The 20,264-nt window shown below is 40.5% G+C and overlaps 1 protein-coding gene and 1 pseudogene across 1 annotated transcript; both read right to left on the reverse strand.

Annotated features, from left to right (window-relative positions):
* Positions 1-3,061: 3,061 nt before the first annotated feature.
* LOC119737899 lies at positions 3,062-5,323 on the reverse strand (annotated as a pseudogene).
* Positions 5,324-10,298: 4,975 nt separating this feature from the next.
* Positions 10,299-20,264, reverse strand: LOC119737984 (leucine-rich repeats and immunoglobulin-like domains protein 2). The gene is made up of 2 exons (XM_038212680.1): positions 17,157-20,264; positions 10,299-14,286 (listed from the first exon to the last, which is right to left on the reverse strand). Exon 2 carries the CDS (start codon positions 14,284-14,286, stop codon positions 12,022-12,024), a length of 2,265 nt encoding a protein of 754 aa, XP_038068608.1. The 5' UTR covers positions 17,157-20,264; the 3' UTR covers positions 10,299-12,021.

Below are 20,264 nucleotides of genomic sequence, written 5' to 3' on the forward strand. Positions count from 1 at the left end.
AATCCACAGGAGTTTCCCATGGTCAGCATAAAAATTAGAATTCTTGATAAATTCGATGACCACAAGGGAAACATTTTTAATTGAATTCCAATTTACAGGCGAATAAGTAATTAAATTAACGAAATTTCACCTCTGGGCGTACTAGTGGCGAGTTTGATCTGTGGACGAGACGATATATGCGGCTAATACAAACGATACAGTTGGCATTATACAATATATTAAATTTAAACTTTATTAAAACAAAGGTTGAAACAACACTCAGGCCTAGGTTAATACTGTCTGTTGAACAGAACATTACAAGGCTGACAATACAATACATTTAAGACTAGATAAGGACAAAACAAGAATAATGAGAAACAGTGAAATAAAACGGTTTTAAAACAGTTAATAATGGTAAGAACATGGGATAAAAGAATTATTGTTCGGCCATAAGAACAATTCTGCATATTCAGACGTCAAACACACTTTAAAGGATTTGCATGATAAAGGCCGGTTTTTGCCAAGTTGGTTCTTTCCTGTAGAACGCCATGATCCAGTGGTTACGGTGTTTGACTCATGTACGAAGGTGCGTGGGTTCGAACCCTGCCAGGAACATGGTGTTTGTGCCCTTGGGCAAGACACTTTACTACAATTGCCTCTCTCCACCCAGGAGTATAAATGGGTACCTGTGAGGGTCGAGGACCGATTGAGCGCTGATTATCGGCTGCCGCGTGGTCCCATGGCCTGATGAACGGGGTAATAATTGTAAAGCGCTTTAAGATCGTTGATATAAGCACAATTATTATTATTATCATTTCCTGGAGTTGAAGATGGCATAAGAGGCTAAAGTGGCTATTTTGGATATGTGTTTAAAATGAGCTGCAGTTTTGGTCGATCTATTGAAAGCTTTTAGCAAAGCACCAATGCAGTTTTTATTGTCTTTAGTTATCAGTCCACGGGAGCTTACTTCAAAGCAGATTAGTTTACAGTCGTACCCCCTCTCCTCAATATATCAGCTACAAGTGGAGCATATTTTTTCCAATTTTCGTTTTTTGGCATTGGAGATATTTGTCTCAAATGGCACAGTCAGCTCACCTATAGTCACTGATTTTTAACTCTGTCTACAATAAAATCATTCATTCATTCATTCATATTTTATTAGACCAATTCGCAGCTGGACGCTGAATTGCATGGTTATTACAAGGGAATAAAAAAAACACTAGAAGATTAAACAAGAAGATTATACAAGAAAAATTTGAATTTAAAATAAATAAGAATTACAGAACTATAAATATCTACAGTGTAAATATTATTCAAAAAACATACAAAAGGGGACATAAAATTATTATTGTTATTATTGCTGCTTAGGAATTCTGGTTCAGGAGTTTTGTCAGAGAGGGAATCGCACTATTGCCATACCTATTTGTTTTGTGATGTGGATCTGGTAAATGTTGGATTGTCTCAGAGTCATATTGTGGGTACATTTGTTGGGAGGAAACCATTCTGCATATCTGACTGATTTTGTACATTAACTAGCAAATTGGGAGAAGAGATGGAGTCGTCTGTCTTCCAGAGTTTGGAGGCCTAACCGATCACAAGCCATTGAGTATGACTCATAGTCAGCTCCAAGAATAATACGACCTGCACGCTTTTGAATGCGTTCAAGTTGATATGTCTGATTATTGCTGATCTTACCATGCCAAACTGGGGCTGCATACTCACAAACTGTACGGACATAACAAGTATACACAGAGACCAAGACGTCGATAGGCAAACCAAACTGTTTCAGGCGGCCAAGCATGTATAACCTACTACTAATTTTTGAGACCATATCATAACCTGAGATTGCCAGCCAAGATTAGATTGGACTATCAGGCCCAAAAGCCTAGTCTCGGACACCACCCCAAGCTCAATTCCACCAATTTTAAGACAAGGTGGCGTTGGAGGATCTTTTTGAAGCAAACTTGCATAACTTTGCATTTGGTAGGATTGAACCTGAGGTGGCTGTCCTTCTTCCACGCATCCAGGCCGTCAAGATCAAATTGAATCTGGCTAGATTCATTAGCATGACGGACCTCTGCAAATGTCAGATCGTCTACATAAAGCTTTTAGTCAAAGACCCTTCAGAAGCATTATTGATAACAGCCCAACAAATGATGGGACCAAATTTGGTGCCCTGAGGCACGCCATATGAGAGGTTTTTCCACTCAGACAAGGCAGAATGGTATTTTACTCTCTGACGTCGATCAGTGGGACAATTAGCAATCCAAGGTAAGATTTCATTTCTGACACCAAGCTCGTAGAGTCTTTGAATAGCTAGAGTATGGTCGACACAATCGAACGCCTTGGAGAAGTCCGTCGTTACTAAGGTTCCTATAGTGTTCCCCTTATCCGTACCTTTGAACAAAACATCTAATAACTAAGTCTGGTCTCTGGGTAGTTGTAAGGATATCATGAGGTACTGCCCCACCGTTGGTAGAATGACCATCGATGTCTGCGAAGGCCGCCAAGGTAGTGGATTGATTAAGCTCTTTCAGTGTTTGAGCCACGTAGGTAATAATACTATCATGACGGTAGTTGAATCGTTCTTGTTCCAGTGCCCTGTCGCAATTATTAATAAAAATGTCACAAAAATCCCTCTTTGTAAGCTTGTTTATTTAATTTTAAAAAAGTGTCCAGATCATGAAGAAAGAAACTAGGATATTTAAATAATTAATTATTTAAAAAATAGTTTTAAAAATGTAGCACATGTATAACGACACATTAAGTAAGTGCACGCATATGAAAACTAAGGGGCTGTGTCCGCGTCGGTGGTTCCGAAAACCTTTTCTTCAACCAAGTATATAGTCCATTACCATGATGCGCATGCGTCAATTAGTAACGTATTGGTCTTGGACCTAACCTCCCTTAGCAATCATCCGGCAGTACACACCTGGAAGAGTCGGGAGGGCAGCCGGCAGCTGTAGTTTTCATCGCATACCCTTTGAACTCAACTTAAACATTGTCAAAGTTGGATCCGACATTTGGAGTTTTACTTTGACAGGAACACAACTCGAGTTTTGGTATCTTTTGGGGAACACACTTATGACTGATTGCTTCCTACAGCTGCTGCAACAGTTTCATAAAAGTCATCCTTGTTCTCCGGGGTGAGCTCTTGGTCGACTTTTGGAGGCTCGTCCGTCCGTATGGTATTCTGATACCCGTCACTACTCCCTGCTCTTTGTATTGCAGTTGAACATTCCCCATCATCGACTTCATTGATGTAGACTCCGTTGGAATTGGATGCCCCTCCTTGGTGAAAGGTTACCGCGAGCTCGGGCCCAGAAAATGCCGAGCTAGTGTGGTGTCTCTTATTGTAGCGCCGTCGAAGACAAATGACCAAGACAAAGACAATGAGCATGATCACAATGGTGATAAACATGGTGGGGAGAACAACAACGGCCAAAGAAGGACCTACTTTGGGCATTATTGTTGATATCTGGTCTTTGGTAACAGTGAGATTGACCACAGCTCTGTCCATTTCACCCAGGATATTTTGGGCCAAACACGTGTAAATTCCTTGATCAGATAGCTCCACTGAAATGATGTGCAAAGTCGTGTTCAAACCTGTTTATCTTGAAATGATAAATCTCCCTTGCCATTTGTATCGTATCACCGTTCCGCAGGGATCCAGCCAAGTTATGATGGATATGGGTATACCAGTCGCCGTGCATGACAGAATTGCTGTCTGACCGACTATCACGTTGAGATGGTTCACGTTTGTCTTGGCCTTAGGAGGATCGCAGACGAAATCATGGAAGTCCAAGTCTGTAACCACTGCTCCTGAGTTCTGCGGTGGACCTTGACATCGAGGGAGAACAGACGGGGGATTGTTGCGAAGCCAGTTACGTAGACCCGTCAACCGGCAGTCACACTGAAGCGGGTTGCCTTCAAGCTCAAGTCTGGATAACGCTTTGTTTCTTCCAGTAAGAGAATCACCAGGAACCTCTTGGATTTGATCAAAACTCAAGTCCAGTTCTACTAAATAATCACAATGGCCGAGTATCAAGCTAATATTATTGATTAGATTGTGAGCAAGCAGGAGGTTCTGTAAGTTGCCGAGAAGGTCATAATTTGTCATATCAAATACTTCAAGTTCGTTTTTAGAGAAGTCCATCGTAGTAAGGCCAGGCATCTGCCGGAACAACTCCGAGTGGGCGTAAACCAGTCGATTCCCAGCGAGATACAGACGTTCAAGCGAGTCCAGACCGAGGAAGGAATCCGGATGTAACTCGGAGAGTTGGTTGTTTGTGATGGAAAGCTCTACTAGGTCAGGTTTGTTGAGAAATATTCCACCCAACAATGACGTCAGGGCGTTGCCATCAAAATACAGAGACTGCAACTTAGTGAGATTACTCAAAGCCGTCATTGAGATGAACAAGAGTCGATTATTTGCTAGATGGAGCTCCGTCAGGTTGATGAATCCTTGTAGGGTTGTGGAGGACAGGTTGGCCAGTATGTTGTAATCAGCGTATAAGATCTGAAGACCTTCTGCCCAATCTGGTTGTATCAGGGAATCAAACGAGTTGTTGCTTATGTCCAGTTTCTTTATATCTTTGTCTCCGCTTAGATGTACATCAACTGATTGGAAATCTCTCAATCCATTGCTTGCGATATTGAAATCAAACAGGAATGAAACTGTCAAAGTACATGTACTCAGCTTATTATGACTAAGGGACACTAAGTCAAGCGTGTCACCAGTAAAAGAAAAATAATACATCTTATTGTTATCCAATAAAAATGTGCTGACATCATTGTGATTTAAACTGATATACAATATTTCAGTAAATTGCAAGCTTATAGTAGAGGGTAACTTTGGCGGAATACGAAAATCAATTAAAGGGTTAAAGTTTGCCGAAAAATAGTCCAAAATTCTGCAGTTTGGGAAGTAAAAACTATTTCCCAGTGAGTTATAGTCAAGGGAGATATTGATCAGGGAGTTGAGGCTACATGAAGTCTGCAATGCCGAAATGACGTTGTGTTCCAACGAGAGTTTCTGCAGGCTTCTCAACCCGGTTGCGTCCAGCAGTGACGTCACATCAGATATGTTGTTGTAGTCAAGGTACAGCTCAACCAACCTCGTGAACGTCCCGCTGAAGTCGTCTGGTTCCAGCACCGATATGTTTTTGTGACTGAGATCCATGACGAGGGAGTCTGGGTAGTTGACGGGCATACAGCTCAGATTACGGGAGGAGCAGTCGGCCCTCGCAGTCACGTGGTCGTAATCGCACTGCGCATGACAGGTAGATGATCGGGAGATACTGATGCAAGCTCCGAGACACAAAAGGAAAACACACCAGGCCATCGTCTTCTGAAAGATATAATTTAAATGCGATATCTAACAAGTCAGGGTGGAAGTAGCGTGGGTGGAAGACAGAGAGGTTGCAGTGTAGGGTTCCTTAGGGTTCGTGTCCAGGTTTTTAGAGAAGGGGTATATTTGCAGTTAAAATGCGATTCGATTAAAATACAATTTTTTTTAATACCTACTGAACACAGGAAAAGATCAGTATGAGAATTCAACTCAATATAGACCTACACGCGCACGATCACTTTTTCTTAAAAATAAAAGATAAACCAGCAAGCCGAATTTTGAAACAAAAATAAGAGTTAATTTAATAATATGGGAAAATATCGCCCAATTTACCACCTGTGAAATTTCTGAATTTTAGCAAAAACGAATCGGTATAGGATATCTAGTTTCAGTCTACAATATTGCCAAGCGTTTTATACAGACAACACAACTTGATTCTAAGTCGTTTAGGGCTAGGAGTGTTGTACACATCAGATAATTGTTCACTATTCAAAAACATCTTCTTGCATTGTGAATTTTCACTAAAAATAATGTCTTGTAAAATCTAGAACAACTTTGTAACAATATAAGTTTAAGTAGCATGAGTCAAATACAGTGAGGTCTCAGGGTTTTTGTGTAATGTGGTACGATTTCCAACACATTGTCATACCTGCGCAACATAGGTGAACATCAGTACAAAATATTCAACTCGGTAGCGCGCATAGTCAGTTTTCTTTAAAATACGAAGCCAGCTACACAACTTTACTAAAACAGATACTGAATAAAATCTTAATTTCAGAAGAGAAAAAGTCGATACCGAAATGATGTGTTTAATCTACATAGTGCACAGAGTTTTCAACACAAAAATCGTGCCGCCATAGAAGGATACACAGTGAAACCTGGATCCCAGGTATACATTGTTCATAATGAGATAATATTTTACTTCCCCCAAACATATTCTCGTATTTAGTATTTCCATGTCAATGTATTTTGAATAACTAGATCAACTTCATCAAACATCTACTTACACTTTTTTTGTTCTTGCTCTCCGGGACCGCGAAGAAAAATAAGACCAAAAGTGAGAAAAGTTGCCAATGTCTGTCAGACAGCTTAGGAGGTGGATGTAAAAACTGAAAAATGACGAAGCAAGTGCAGTACTGATACAAACTGAAAAGCCGGTTTTCTGTAGTTTTGAAAGTACGTTTCCATAGGCTTATTGTTTACATTGTTCGAACTTAATAATACAGGGACCCCACTTATGGTTGAAGAGATGGACAACAGTCTATTCGTATACATAAAAAAAATAGAGTTCCATTAATGTTTAACAAACATAATGATATTAAGCAACATGTTGTTTAATATTTGACACTATAGGGGGACGGTACTGGGCGGAATTTCGCTCGTACCCACCGCCCAAAAAGGGCGCTGGGAAGGGTTAATTTCTTCTGGATGTATCACGTGATTTCTTCCAGCCCTCATTGGAAAGAATTGACACCTGTGCACAAAATACGTGCATGGTTGAGGCAGTGAGCTCCCAACAATGCTGTGCGCGCCTGTCAAGCTTCCTTCGCAAATCTTTGTGAAGGAGATTAGCCCTTCCCTGCGCCCTGTTTGGGCGGTGGTTAAAGAACGAAGAGCAGAATCTGCCGCTAGCTGGTGCTGTTTATCGCGGCTCCATGCTGGCGGCAGTTGAGTCACAGGAATAGAAGGAAAAGGCCAGAAAATGGAAATGGTTGCAAACGTCGGTCGGTAAAGAGAATGGGAAAACAAACTGAAGAGGTTGGGACAATCTAGTACGCCTACTTATAAACTACATAACCGTGTCTGCAGTTTCGGTGGTAGGCCTATCATCTAATATCTTATGATGTTTATCGGGACTTGGAAACAGTTGAAGATGATATGAAATTGAACAAGGGTCGATAATAATATTTGGCTAGATCAGATCCGTTAATGTTTAACCCACATAGTGATATTTGGATTCCGTAACAGCCAAACAATAAACATTTGAAACTCTTAGGTCACAGACTCTTGCTTATTCATGTTTCATACCATGTTGTTCAAACTGTACAGCGTGATATATGAGCAATTACAGAACAATACACAAGGCAAATCCATAGTTGAGATGCTACAGTGTTTTACACTGATGATCCACAATAAGCGACCAATCACGTAGACTGACTGTTTGCATTTGGGTTCGTGTGACAATTGCAGACTGACCACGACAGGCGTTATTAAACGTATCAACCGGTGGGGGTTTACCTGTCAAGATATGGGCTGGGGGCAGGAGGGGGGGGGGGTTGCAGGGTTGCGGGGTTGGCTTCAACCCCTACCTCCACCATATACATCCGATACACGCCGTCACCGGAGTTTTTTCCTGTAACTTACCGTAAAGGGTGCAGATCTGTGAATAGGCCCAGGATTGCAGGCCAAATAACGATTTGTATACCCTCAAATTCTCCGGTGATAAAGCATTTTTGTAAAAAAAAAAAAAAAGGTGGTAGCCGTGCAGAGGACTGCAAACTCGTATTTCTGGATGAAATTACGCCCTAAAATGGCTCTATTTTGCAATGGGGCGTAGGCGTCCTTTTGCAACATGGCGATGGGCTCCAGTACTGCTTTTAAGGGTGATCATCTTTGGATAGAATTTTCTGTCAAAAGTCACAGGTTAACCCCAAAAAAAGTGAACAGAAAATGAAAAGTGATGAAATATGCTATAATTTGATGGGTATTTGAAACACATTGGAGAGTTGTGAGTATTTGAAATAATTTGTGGAAGTACGCGTAATTATCACTGAGGTCTGGGAGTCGATTTGTAGGTCTGCACCCGCAATAAGGGAGGTCGGAATGTGACGTCACCTGACATATAATAAGGGTAGCCCAACTTCCAAAAAACTCATAAAATAAAGGACTCTCATCAAGTTACACCTTGTTTTATTTATTACTTATTATTATCAAGATGGTAAATTTGTGAAAAATTCAATGGCTTTGGGGTGATTTAAGTGCTCTTTAACTTATCCTGAAGCAATTGCCGTAATAAAAGAATCCCTTCAAAACAGTGTCAAAAAAGAACATCTTCCGGATCCTATTTTATCCGCTTTAATACCGGAGTCTAATGTAGCGCACGTATCTACAAACAATTAGGAACTCAAGGCGATGTCAATAATGTCTATTTTTAAATAAACGGAAATGAAATTTATGAGACAAATGAGACCCATTATGTAACAACTTTATATAAAGGGTTTACAAGGTGCTGCGGCGCGGCAAACCCCTTCTCTTAGCGACAGGTGTTACTGGGTTCTTGAACGTACATTACACAACACACGGGACCTACAGCTTTACGTCCCATCCGAAGGACGAAGCAATAATGGTAAAGAGCCTTGCTCAAGAGCACAAGGATCATGGTCCCCGTCAGGATTCGAACCCGTGTACCACGAGCCAGTACAATTATTGTAAATGATTAAAATGAATCGGGCGTTCCGAACTAGGGTTAGAAACTGTTGCCAATAGAAACTGCCAACAGTGGAGTATGCAAGAGCATGGCTGTTTGCTGACGGGGGTGGGGCGGAGGGGAGGGCGCGGGGCAAGCAGACTCTCTATGCCGGAAAGGGTTGCATGAACGCCTCCTGATTATTGGAGGCGTTTTACAAAGCAGGCTATATTGAATACCATTGCACAATAGGTGGTGTTCTTCGTTGAGCCCCCTCCTTCCTATTACAGCATATGGTTGCAAAGGGCGATTTATAAAGGTTACGTAACAGTTGATTTTGAATGAAACTACATGTACACAGACGTGGTCACGTTGGCGGGTGAAATCTTTGAAATTAATTTCTCCAGTTTGGAACCGTATCTTCATGCAACTTTCAGGATTTACTTCTCCTATAATGATCCAAGTATGTGCTAAAAGTCGTTGTGGTTATGTTCATTACTTTTCGTTGAAATCGGAAAAATAGGCCTTGCCACGTGCAATTTTGAAAAATGTAACACTGGCGTGCGCAATATCTATCAATCTTTTCAAGCCTCACGAATACTAATGAGGTTCCTATCCATTACGGTGTGCAGTAAACAATGGGATAAAAGACTCCTTCACGAGTTGTTAACAAATATCACCCTTTTTGCCGGCTTCCATTGGTCGATACCGAGACCCACGCCATGTCACGCCGAGTGACGCTAATGAATTTGCTAATATGCCCGTCATCATTGTGTGCTGGGCCGAAATCGGTCAGGTGTAGCGCCTACGGCGCTTTGCTGAACAATGCACATTGGTTGGGTCAGCAAATATTTTTTTTGATTTTCTTCGAAATTTCCATGGAGATTGTTCACGTTGTAATTACACTAGCCTCTGCAACAACAGAGTAAGCTGAATTTCGGAAAATACTTAGATGAAATAACAACTGGGATAAATTCCTAGAAATTGGGATAAATACATACATTTGGGGAATTTTTCGACAGTAACCAGTAATGAGGTTTCGGCATCGATGACGACGATTTTTTTTTCACTGACATGAAGTTTAGAATTTCTTCTTCAGTTAGAATGTAACATTTCAATCATACCGAGCATATATTCTGAGAAACACAACGTTCAAAATGCCATGTTTTGGGGTTCACGAATTTCACTGCTCCGTTATAGCATCTAAGTACGTATTCGGATAAGTTTGGCAAACAACGGCGACGCTTTGCGGTTAGCAACCATATGGCTGATTAGGCCACTGGATATTGCCAACTATGATTTTGTCAACATAAGGGTTACGAATGGCCATCTAGGATTAGATGTCGCTTACTGGAATTAGATAACCAGATGTCAGATATCGGCCGACGTAACCAAATAGGGTAAGGTGTTACCAACAAGGGTAAGATGTTTTCATCAATGTGGTTAGAAATGTTCAGCACTAAAATCGAAGGAGAAAGATTGGTGTGGGGTACTCAGTTTATGTTTTTACTTTTTGTTCAAAAATGATTTCAAGCTCAGCACAAGTCTAAGAGTGGCGCCCATTTGATTAACGACCATTGATTAATTTATACAGGCACAGAAGTTTTTGCTATAGTGGGGTCGAAAATACACCAGTAGATGAAAACTGCTCGCATTCACATTTGTATGCAATGAAATGTATTTAAAGTAAAACAATTCAATAATATATGTTTTACATGCGTTTCACTAAGATCTATTTAAATGATAAACCATATTACAATCAATTTAAACAGGCTAGCCTATATTGTATAAAAAAATAATCTTAGCATTGTTTATTTGCTATATATAAATGCTTTTTAATAAGTTGTACTTTAAGAGCAGAAATATCGGCCTACAGTTTGCATAGCGATATAAACGAAATGGAACACTAGCTGGAAACCGGCATAACATTTGTGAACATCAGTAATATGTAAATTGTTTATTTTAATTCCTAAAGCAAAGATTTCATGATAACTGCAACAGGTAAATGTATGAACTATGATAAAACCAAAAACCACTTAAACGAATCCAACAAAATCTTCACACTATAAAGAAAATGTTTGGGCTCATCAATTCTATAATTGAATTTGAAATTTTCTTCACGATTCTGTACATCCTAGAGAGGGATTTTTTTGGGGGGACACCCTGTATAACTGCTAAACAGCTTACTATAAATTGATCTGAAATATACCATCCAACAAAATGTTCGAGGGCCTAAAGTTTCGATCCTGAGCAGGGTCTCTCTAGCAGGAGATCTTTAATTTTCCTTTGAGAAAGATCATGCAACGACCTTAACGTTAAGGCCTCAACGTGGCAATACATGTATTTGAATTGAGCAGAAAAGAAGTGGAATTTCTGCTAAAACTATAAAACGTCAAACCAACCTAAACTAAACTGAAGAAGCAGTAAAGTAGCAGTATCGGAAGCAAAATAACAAGGCCCATGCATGCTTGCGTTCTCAATTAATTAAGGAGCAAAAACAGTAAAGCACATCGGATAGACAGTTATAACAGATTTATCTGTTTTCTGTCACACCACCATACACAACACGTAATAATGAGGTTCATCTGTGGATGAGACGCTATGGTCTACGACGTTAAAACAAACCGCTACAATTGCGTTGGCATTACAAATGTACAAGTCCACAATCCCTCTTTGTTCGCTTACCATATAAACTTACATTAGCTTGTTAATTAAACAACATATACACTGTGTCCAATTGGAGAAAGAAACTTCTATACAATTAATACGAAAAAAATGTATGTAAAAATTATGTAGTGTTACGAAACATTAGGTAAGTGCCAATACCAGTGTGACCAAGGGAGTGCCTGCGTCGGTGGTCCTGATTTACCTTTTTTTCTGCCACAAACAAATGAGGTATAATTATTTAAAGTATATGGCCGCGTCCGAATTACTTGACTAAGGTTGGAAATTACAAAATTACAATCTGCAGCCACTTTATAGATCGTGTATTATTTCCAGTCGTGGCCAAGTAGTTTTGATGTGGACTAACTCTATTACCACCGTGCATAGTCAGTTACGATAATGCGCATGCGTCAATTGCGAACGGACTGGTTCTCGGACTTAAATTTCCCTAGCAATCATCCAGCAGCAATAACCTGGAAGAGTCGAGAGGGCAACCGGACCGCTACAGTTTTAAGTGTATACATACAAACTCCAATTAAAGATTGTGAGAGTTCCACATTATGAATTTCCTAAATGATAGGACCACAATTCCAGTTCTATTCTCTTTTATTTGGGGGAGCATTTATGACTGATTGCCTCCTACAGGTTCATACACGTCATCGTTGTTCCCCGGTGTGAGCTCTTGGTAGACTTGTGGAGGCTCGTCTGTCTGTATGGTATCCTGATATCCATCGTTGCTGCCTGCTCTTTGTATTGCAGTTGAGCACTCCTGATCAGCGACTTCATTGACGTAGACTCCGTCTGAGTTGGATGCCTTTCCTTGGTGGAAGGTTACAGCAAGCTCAGAATTCTGCGGTCCAGGAGATGCAGAGCTAGTCTTGTTGTGTCTCTTCTTGTAGCGCCGTCGAAGGCAAATTACCAAGACGAAGACAATGAGCATAAAAACGATGGTGATGAATACGGCGGGGAGAACAACAGTAGCCAAAGAGATTGTTGGCGTCACTCTCGATTTCAAGTCTGTAACAGTCAGATTGACCACAGCGCTGTCCATTTCACCCAAGACATTTTGGGCCAAACACGTGTACATTCCTTGATCAGATAGCTCGACTGAAATGACGAGCAAAGTCATGTCGCTTGAAATGATAAATCTGCCTTGCCATTCGTCTGGTATCACCGTGCCGTTGGGATCAAGCCACATTACGTTGGGGATTGGTATACCGGTCGCTTCGCACGAAAGAGTCGCTGTCTGACCAATTATCAGGTTAAGATGGTTCACGTTAGTCATGGCCTTCGGAGGATTGCAGATGAAATCATGAATGTCCAAGTCGATTACCACTGCTCCTGAGTTCTGCGATGGACCTTGACATCGAGGGAGAACAGCTGGGTGATTGTTGCGAAGCCAGTCACGTAGACCCATCAACCGGCAGTCACACTGAAGCGGGTTGCCTTCAAGCTCAAGTCTGGATAGCTCTCTGTTTCCACCAGTAAGAGAGTCACCAGGAATTACTTCGATCTGGTTGAAACTTAAGTTCAGGAATTCCAAGTTATCACAATGACCAAGTATCAAGCTGATGTTAGAGATTGAATTGTGAGCAAGCAGGAGCTTTGCCAAGTTGCCGAGGATACAATTTCCGATATCAAAGACTTCAAGTTTGTTTGAAGAGAAATCAATCGTAGTAAGGCCAGGCATCTGCCGAAACATCTCCGAGTGGACGTAAACCAGTCGATTTTCGGCGAGATACAGACGTTCCAGCGAGTCCAGACCGAGGAAGTGGTCCGGATGTAACTCGGAGAGTTGGTTGTTTGTGATGGAAAGCTCTACTAGGTCAGCTTGGTTGAGGAATATGCCACCCAACAATGACGTCAGGGCGTTGCCATCGAGATACAGATACCGTAGCATAGTGAGTTGACTCAGAGCGGTTGATGAGATGAACAAGAGTCGATTATTTGCTAGATGGAGCTCCGTCAGGTTGACAAATCCTTGTAGGGTTGTAGAGGACAGGTTGGCCAATATATTATCATCAGCGTATAAGATCTGAAGACCTTCTGCCCAATCTGGCTGTACTAATGAATCAAACAAATTGTTCCTGATGTCTAACTCCTCCAATAAGGCTTCTCCTCTCTTATAGAAATTCCATCCACCCAATTCGTGTAATCCATTGCTGGCTATGATGAGCCTGGAAGGAATGTCTGCGTAAAAATTTTGGAGTCTGTTATGACTAAGAGAGAGTAGGCCTTGATAATAAGAACCAAAATACCTGAGGCTCCCATGTGTGATTGCGTTGTTATCTAGTAAAACGGTCAAATTGGTGCCAGAAATTTGCCCAAGTATGTCGAAATCCCATATCCTGTTGAATCGCATGCTGATAAATGAGGGGATGTTGGAAAGGGTATGAACTACAACACTTTGTATTTCATTTGAATCAGCTGAAAATCTCTTTAAACTGCGACAAGAAGGAAAATGGTCCAAGTAACTGAGTGAGTTGTAGTCCAGTGACATCTCTTCGAGAGAACTAAGCGAGCAAGAAGAAGGCAAGTTAGAAACGACATTACGCTGTACCGATAACTTCTTCAGGCTCCCCAACCCGGTTGACTGCAGCAATGGCGTCACATCAGATATGGCGTTGTTGTCAAGGTATAGCTCAACCAACCTCGTAAATTTCCCGTTGAAGTCGCCTGGTTCTAGCATCGATATGGCGTTGTGGCTGAGATCCATGATGAGGGAGTCTGGGTAGTTGACGGGGATACATGTCAGATTACGGGAGGAGCAGTCGGCCCTTGCAGTCACGTGGTCGTAATCACACTGCGCATGACGACAGGTAGATGATTGGGAGATTCTGAAGGAAATCCCGATACAGAAAAGGAAAGCGAGCAAAGCCATCACCATCTGAAATCAGTCAAAACAACAAGAACCGTAAGTATGTTGATAACAGCAATGAGCTTCCAGACATGATTTTTCGGATTTAGTGATTAATCTGACGAGATGTTTGCTCATTTGAAAAGTTTTCACTTACTATAGGACCACATGCCTCGAAAGTCATCGAGGATGCCGTCTATTCTTAATTTAGAGACATTAATATAAAGCATTACATACCACGGCCCAATTTCAGGACGCTGCTTAATAGAAGGGAAGTTGTGCTTACTTAAGCAGAAAATTCTGCTAACCTTAAGTATTATAACACCTCACCCACAGATTCTGTGTCTTGATTGGCCGAGAGCGAGTCACATGTTACTTTCTAATTTTGCTATCTTTCTGTGCACGGCCAAAAGTACTATGCGCATAGCAACCAAAGTACTATACCATTAGCAACCAAAGTACTATTTCCACGGCGCGGTATTTGTGTGCAAATGGATGCTGGTGTGCGCGTTGCGCGTATTGTTCCAAAGAGAGCGCGCCACAGACTTGGGTTCAAACATTTCGTGAAGGGGTAGTTTGGAAGACAGAAATACATTTTCCACCAATTTTGTATTGAAATTGAAGTTATTTCAACTGTGTTCAGATAAAGATAATTTAAAATATTAAAATCAAGCAGAATCTGTGTGTGAAGTGTTATAAAACAAATATTGAATGCTCGGTGATCCATGGACCATTCTATTTTCCCTCGGCTTCGCCTCGGGAAAATAGAATGTCCATGGATCACCTCGGGAGGCAAGTTTTACTACACCACTCGAAGCATTCAATATTTGTATACTATTTCATGGTGTAGATGTGCTAACGGTTCGCGCGGGCATGGAGATTTCTATTGTGACGTCACTAAATTAAGCAAACTTTTCCTCGGAGGCAAGTGTGCCTTTTGCTGTGCTATATACGTGGTCTCCGTGACACAGACAGATGCTCTGTAGGCAGAAAATCGCGCTCAGTTGACTTTTTAATAGGCAAAACCGCAAGTCCCATCATAAAGAATAAGTTAAGGCCAAAAAAAAAAGTCGGTCTCTGGTCAGCGCGCGCGTCGATTTTAATCATGCGCGTCGATCTTTTTTCCCCAAAATGTTCCGGTAGCTCCAACAGCGCCCTCTATTTCCGCACCTCCCCAATTTTTTTTTAACAAAGAGCACCAAGGAATGGGAAATTGCACCAAGGCAAATGATCGAAAGCACCAAGGCAAATTATGGAGGACACCAAAAAAAAGCCGCGTGGCCGCGTCAATTCCGGAACTTTGGTCTGACCAGAGACCGAATATTATTTTTTTTTTGGCCTAACCGGACCATTTTTTTTTTTCTAAAATTCTCTAATGAATGGGCTTCTGAAAAGAAGTTTTGCAAATGGAAAAGACACTTTGGAAACATCCAATCAGATTGGATATTATGCTTCATGAATTTCTGAATAAACGAGCATTTTTAAACAGCATTTAGTTACTATTATTTTTTTGGTGTGGTGGTGGGACGGGGGCGGGTGGGGGGGGGGGGGCTAGACAGACGATAATTAGAATGGTGCAATAAGACCGACAGCGGGCGCAATAATTTTGATTAGAGTTTCAAAAATTTCAACGCGAGTCATTTGCACAGAAAGTGACCCAACAATTTTTTGTAAAAAACGAGACCGTCTAGTTTCAAAATCGGTGGAATCGTGCGAATATAGCGGAGGATCATCTCCCTAGCTTTTAGGCTTTTATCTAATAGCAGATTTGATAAAATTAGGGTCCAAAAATGGGTCCTTTTTGCACGAGAAAATGTAGGGATGCCATTGGTAAATTTGGCAGTATGCAGGCTCAGCATTACCGGCAGGCTCCATTACCGGCACACTTTCGCAAAACTTGGCTCTGCCAGCTTTCTGTGCAACTCCTCACTGGCCGAGGGTTTTGTGCGTAAACCCTGTCAGTCAGCCGATCACGCTCAACTGGCTTAGGTGAAACCGCAAGTCCCATCATAAAGAATAAGTTAACCGGACCATTTTTTTTCCAAGAGTGTGTCTCTAATGGTCACGTGTGCCTAACATGCAGCGCCATGAAATTAGGCCCACATGATAGTCTGTGTAATGACGGTTGTATAATGATGGCGGAATGATGACTAGTGTTTCCGCATAGTACGGAGCTCTGGAGGGCAATCCTAGATATACTGACATCCTAAAACAATTTATCACGGGATGACGTCTGACATGTTATATATCGACATCGTCGGATAATCTTCACTGAATGACCACAACCTACAAACGGAATGTCGACATCCAATTTATAACGGGATGCCGACATCTTGCACGTCAGATGCCGACATCGCGCATGATGATGTTCACTCGATGACGACAAAATAATAGGATGTTAACCAACGAGATAATTTATCAAGAGGTGGCGATATCCTTAGATAATTTATCCCAGTACATGTATGTCGACATCCTGCTGTCATCTGTTGATAACTTTAGCTCAGGATGTCGACATTTTACGCATGAGATGGTGTCAAAACCATATACCTCTACAGCTCCGTATATTTACCAGATATTCAGATCCAACTTAAATCAACGTCACGCCAAGAGTGGCACTACCCTCGATCCTCGCGCACCAATGGATACCCAACTGTCTTCAGTCTGTGAATCCTAAGTTTAGGCTGTCACCATAAGTCACAACTGCTTTGTACATTGTACAATCAGCCAAATATGTGGGTTTTCCACACCCAAAACACTTGCCCACCATTGGAAGATCTGTGAAATCAACAGGGGCATCATGGTATATAGAATCAAACGTATATACCTTAAAGTATCGGAACGATATAATTATAATCCATGTAGTTCCTACAAGTTGAATGGAATACAAGAAGGCGACTTACATCAATCCTTCCTCGTTCTCCGTAACCAAAAATGAAGATGAGATAGTGCCCAGATTCTGAGGAGTGATGCAAAATGTAATGCGCCGTCTGGTAAAGGCGGAAATAAACCACACAAGGTGGAACGAGACTAGGCCTATATGCTATAGTTTTTCCGAACTACGCAATAGATTTCCTACCAATTTTGTATTGAAATCGCAGGTTTTGTTAAAGCTCAGTGAACTTGATATTGAAATGATGGGACTCCATAAAGGCCACCAGTTAGCATAAAAGAAACGTTCACTCTTGGAAGTTGTACAGTGTGGCCCATAATACATTCATAGGAGTGTGCGAATGTTCTGATTGAACCTGCAGAATGCCCTTGCTATTGTGGCAGTATTTCTAAACGACAGTTAGTCATACACCGAACTGTCTGGCAAACAGTTAAACTTTTATACGATTTTCCCAGAATTCTTCTGTAACCCACTTCTACGCATGAATTCAGCACATATAGTTTTTGGTAACACGGCACTTCTGTTTTGATGATCGATATTGGGCTTATGTTTAAACGCGATTTCAGAAATGCTTTCGTTGGTAACTTTGACCGTACAGTATTTTTCCAGTAGAAGCATCATAAAACTTTTAACATCGTGCAATTAGTAAGCGAACTGCGTATTCTGTTTTAAAGGTATACTGAAGATAGTCCACCCTGGTTTGTTTTTAAAAAAAATACATTTATCCATTATACATTGTGGCATTTCTTGGCCTCCATACACGTAAAGATACAGGGGAGCTTAAGGGACTTCCCCTTCCATTGATATTCAAATTTCTGAACAGGATTTTGGCCCCCCCCCCAAAAAAAAGTACCATACAAAGGCTGATATTGTTCTCTCGTCACAAATCGGTAAGCTTCATTAAAGTACTACAATAGTTCCGCATTCAGGTAATAGTACATATTCAGTATTTTCTGCAACAGGTTTCACGGTCACCTTTTACTACACATCAGACATACCGGGAAAATATTGAGGAAACATTTACACCAAATCCGACTCTTCTATATTCCCGAACGAGCTTTTTTTGTGTCTGATAAACCTCTGCACGCGTGTATCCTCACATCAAGCGCATAGTTCCGTCAAATTCATCAACCCCAACATTAATGCGCTCGACGTAAAAACAAAAATCCAATTGAGAGGTGACGTGGCAACTTGAAAAATAAGTCTAATCTTAATCAAACGCGAGATTGCCATTCAGTTCAACTAACTCCATTTTTCCCTAGGCCTCCTGACGAATTGTCAATTGGTATGTTTTAATTAACCGCCAAAAACCCCACTTTTTTCCATTTGGTTGTCTACAATCTTCTGAAACAGTCGTGAATAATTAGCAATATAACAGTTATTAACTTTTTATATTGCTAGAAAAAAGGAATACAAAAATTCTAATTAATAACGAAAAATTCTAAAAGAAAAGCACGTTCAAAGCAACTTTACTGCGCTTCTTATGCAAAAAAAAAATAAGATACAACTACTGAGTTTAAAAGTCACGGCTTTATAATCAATAGTTTTCTAAATGGAACAAAAGACAAGTTTTTAATAATTCAATATAGGCCTATTGAATTTTAGTTGCATAACACAGTTCCATTCTTGATTGATAAATAAGTATTAAAGTGGACTGTTTGAATTTGTCTTGAACGTAAAACACTGCATGCAAAAGACAAACACAATTCAATTTTGGGTTCAAACCTGCAATTTCAGATTTTCCGGGTTTGTGGTTTACTGATTTATCCCACATTTCTTCGTGACAAAGTTCAAGTCAAAATGAAATTGAAAAAAAAAACCCACAAATGTTGCATTGAAATTATCCATCCAATCATGCATGATTTTTCGTTGGTTTACGTCAAACAATGTTGAAGCAGGAGGTCGTGGGTTCGAGTCCCACCCGAGTGATTTTTTCCAACTTTCACTCGGGGGTAACACACTGAGTATACAGTGTTTATACGTGGGTGAAGGGCAAAACACCTAATTTCATTCAACTAACGTATCATGTCTTTCAGTTGCTTGGCAGGAAAACATTAGATTATCGACGAAGCTCTCATGCAAATATCACCCTGTATAAATGTTTACATGTAAATGTTAATATCAAAGTACAGTCGACCTTTATAACAAGATCCTTGGGACTTTACGAATTACCTTGTTATAACAGGGACCTTGTCTTATCAGTAATGGAAAACAAAGAAAAACAAAGAAAAACAAAGAAAAACAAAGAATTGGGGACTAAAAATTGTGCTTGTTATAAGCAGGATCTTGTAATAACAGTGCTCTTCTTATCAGGATTCGACTGTATCTGATCAACATTCCCGCGGTGTATGATCTAACACATCTGGAAACACGATTGTACCTCCTCAGCCCAAATCAGAATCTGGGAGATCTTCACATTTAGAGGGGTGCAAACCTGGAATATGTGCTGCCGTCTCATCTTATAAACCTGTCTATACTGCCAACATTAAGCACCTCATACCATTCATTATAGTAGTCGTTTCTATAGGTTATTTGGTTGTAGTCTTGATTTCTTAGACCTTTTATTTTGTCATGCTAAGTTCCCGTAATGTTAATGCTGATCTTTTTCTAATTCTTAACCTAATAGTTTCTTCTTCACAATACATCTTTATCGTAAAAAAACCACAGGAATTCCAGATTTCAAAAGTATTCTGTAAAAATCAAGAAATCTGGAAAAATACCGACAAATATTACCACTGATATCTATGGATGGAGAGCACAGTTAGTAGATTGCTGGTTTTCTGAAGGTCACAAGTTCGCATCGAACTTCATTTTTGTCTTTGGTATCTTTCAAATTACACTGCACGACAGCCCGAATTGAATCGACTTTGCACAACAAAATGCCTTCAAAATAAAATCTGCTGAAAATTCTGCAAGAAAATACTGCTGCAAAACGCTTACTTTGACTGGATTTACCTGACATATGTAAAAAAAAAAAAAAAAATTGAAAAAAAAAATTAAAAATGCAAAATGCCAGGTGTATAGGGATACAAACTCGTCAATTAAAGCTTACTTTGAGTTATAAGATCATTTTCATTGATTGCATTTCAAATTACTGCTTACACAGAATAACCAATTA

This window comes from Patiria miniata, unplaced genomic scaffold, assembly GCF_015706575.1.
Source record: "Patiria miniata isolate m_02_andy unplaced genomic scaffold, ASM1570657v1 HiC_scaffold_3, whole genome shotgun sequence".
Classification (NCBI taxonomy): domain Eukaryota; kingdom Metazoa; phylum Echinodermata; class Asteroidea; order Valvatida; family Asterinidae; genus Patiria; species Patiria miniata.

Excerpts from the sequence above, each read along its gene's own strand:
- LOC119737984 (XM_038212680.1), bottom strand. The coding sequence starts at position 14,286 with ATGGTGATGGCTTTGCTCGCTTTCCTTTTCTGTATCGGGATTTCCTTC.